This window comes from Theropithecus gelada, unplaced genomic scaffold (genome assembly GCF_003255815.1).
Source record: "Theropithecus gelada isolate Dixy unplaced genomic scaffold, Tgel_1.0 HiC_scaffold_15884, whole genome shotgun sequence".
Lineage (NCBI taxonomy): Eukaryota > Metazoa > Chordata > Mammalia > Primates > Cercopithecidae > Theropithecus > Theropithecus gelada.
In genome coordinates this window covers 1,033,614-1,034,704 of record NW_020257641.1, presented here as the reverse complement: position 1 = coordinate 1,034,704, position 1,091 = coordinate 1,033,614, and the positions used below count along the sequence as shown (strand labels likewise).

The following is a 1,091-nucleotide window of genomic DNA, read 5'->3' as shown; positions in this document are numbered from 1 at the left end:
TATAAGTTGAATTATACAGTATGCAACTGTCTGGGATTGGCTTTTTTTTTTTTTTTTAACTCAGCATAATTCTCTGGATATTTATGCAATGCACTGCTTTTTATTGCTGAATAGTATTCCATGGTATGGAAGTATCACATTCGTTTAACCGTTCAGCAACTGAAGGACAGCCAGATTCTATTCACTTTGAGGGCAATTACAAATAAAGCTACTCTAATCATTCATTTGCAGGATTTGTGGGAATATAGGTCTTCATTTCTCTGGGATATGAAAATGCTATCTGGAATCAATTTATTGACCACTTCTTTCAAGTCATTTGTCTGCACCTCTCAGGTCATGACTTCCATCATCATCTTCCGGATTTGGCGGACCCACTGGTGCTGAGCATAAGAGGTCTTATGTATCTAATTGTTGCGTTTTTTAGTAAAACCAACACAGAACAGATGAAGCAAGTAACCATCGGTAGTCTTGACATCAACATGAGCTTCAATCATTGTCTGCCATTTTTTGACCATGGAACACATCTTGTTACAGGTAAGATCCATGGCACGGAAGTTAGTCAGGCAGTTTTTACCCTGAACATCTTCAGTAATCAGCTTAAATTTTCTAAATGCAACTTAATCATTCTGCACATCAGCAAGACTCACTTCAAACACATGACCCTTGAGACCATCAGATGCAATTTTGGTTCCTTGGGTCCTGGTGATGACTGTCTTTTCAATATTTCTTATACTGAACATAGCAGGTGCTTTCACATCATACCAGTATTTCTTAGAAAATGGATCAACCACTTTCTTCTTGGCTCCCTTTTTGCCCCCTTTCGTAAGGCGCTTGTTTTTGCCAACTGCCATGGTGCTGGTCAGAGAGCCAAAAGGCAAGTCTTTCACAACTAAGCATAATTTTAAACTCTAGGGGCTTAAAAATAAATGCTTTTTATTAAGTTGAGGAAATTTCCTCTATTTCTACTTTTTCTATAAGTTTTGTCATAAATGGGTGTTGAATTTTCTCAAATGATTCTCTGTATCTATTGATATGTTAACATATATTTCTTATTTAGCTTGTAAAATGGTGGATTACATTGATTGCTTTTT

At 36.6% G+C, this 1,091-nt stretch overlaps 1 protein-coding gene across 1 annotated transcript; it reads right to left on the bottom strand.

The window, feature by feature from the left end:
• Positions 1–277: 277 nt before the first annotated feature.
• Positions 278–870, bottom strand: LOC112617164 (40S ribosomal protein S3a-like). The gene has a single exon (XM_025373917.1). It carries the CDS (start codon positions 849–851, stop codon positions 618–620), a length of 234 nt encoding a protein of 77 aa, XP_025229702.1. The 5' UTR covers positions 852–870; the 3' UTR covers positions 278–617.
• Positions 871–1,091: the final 221 nt, after the last annotated feature.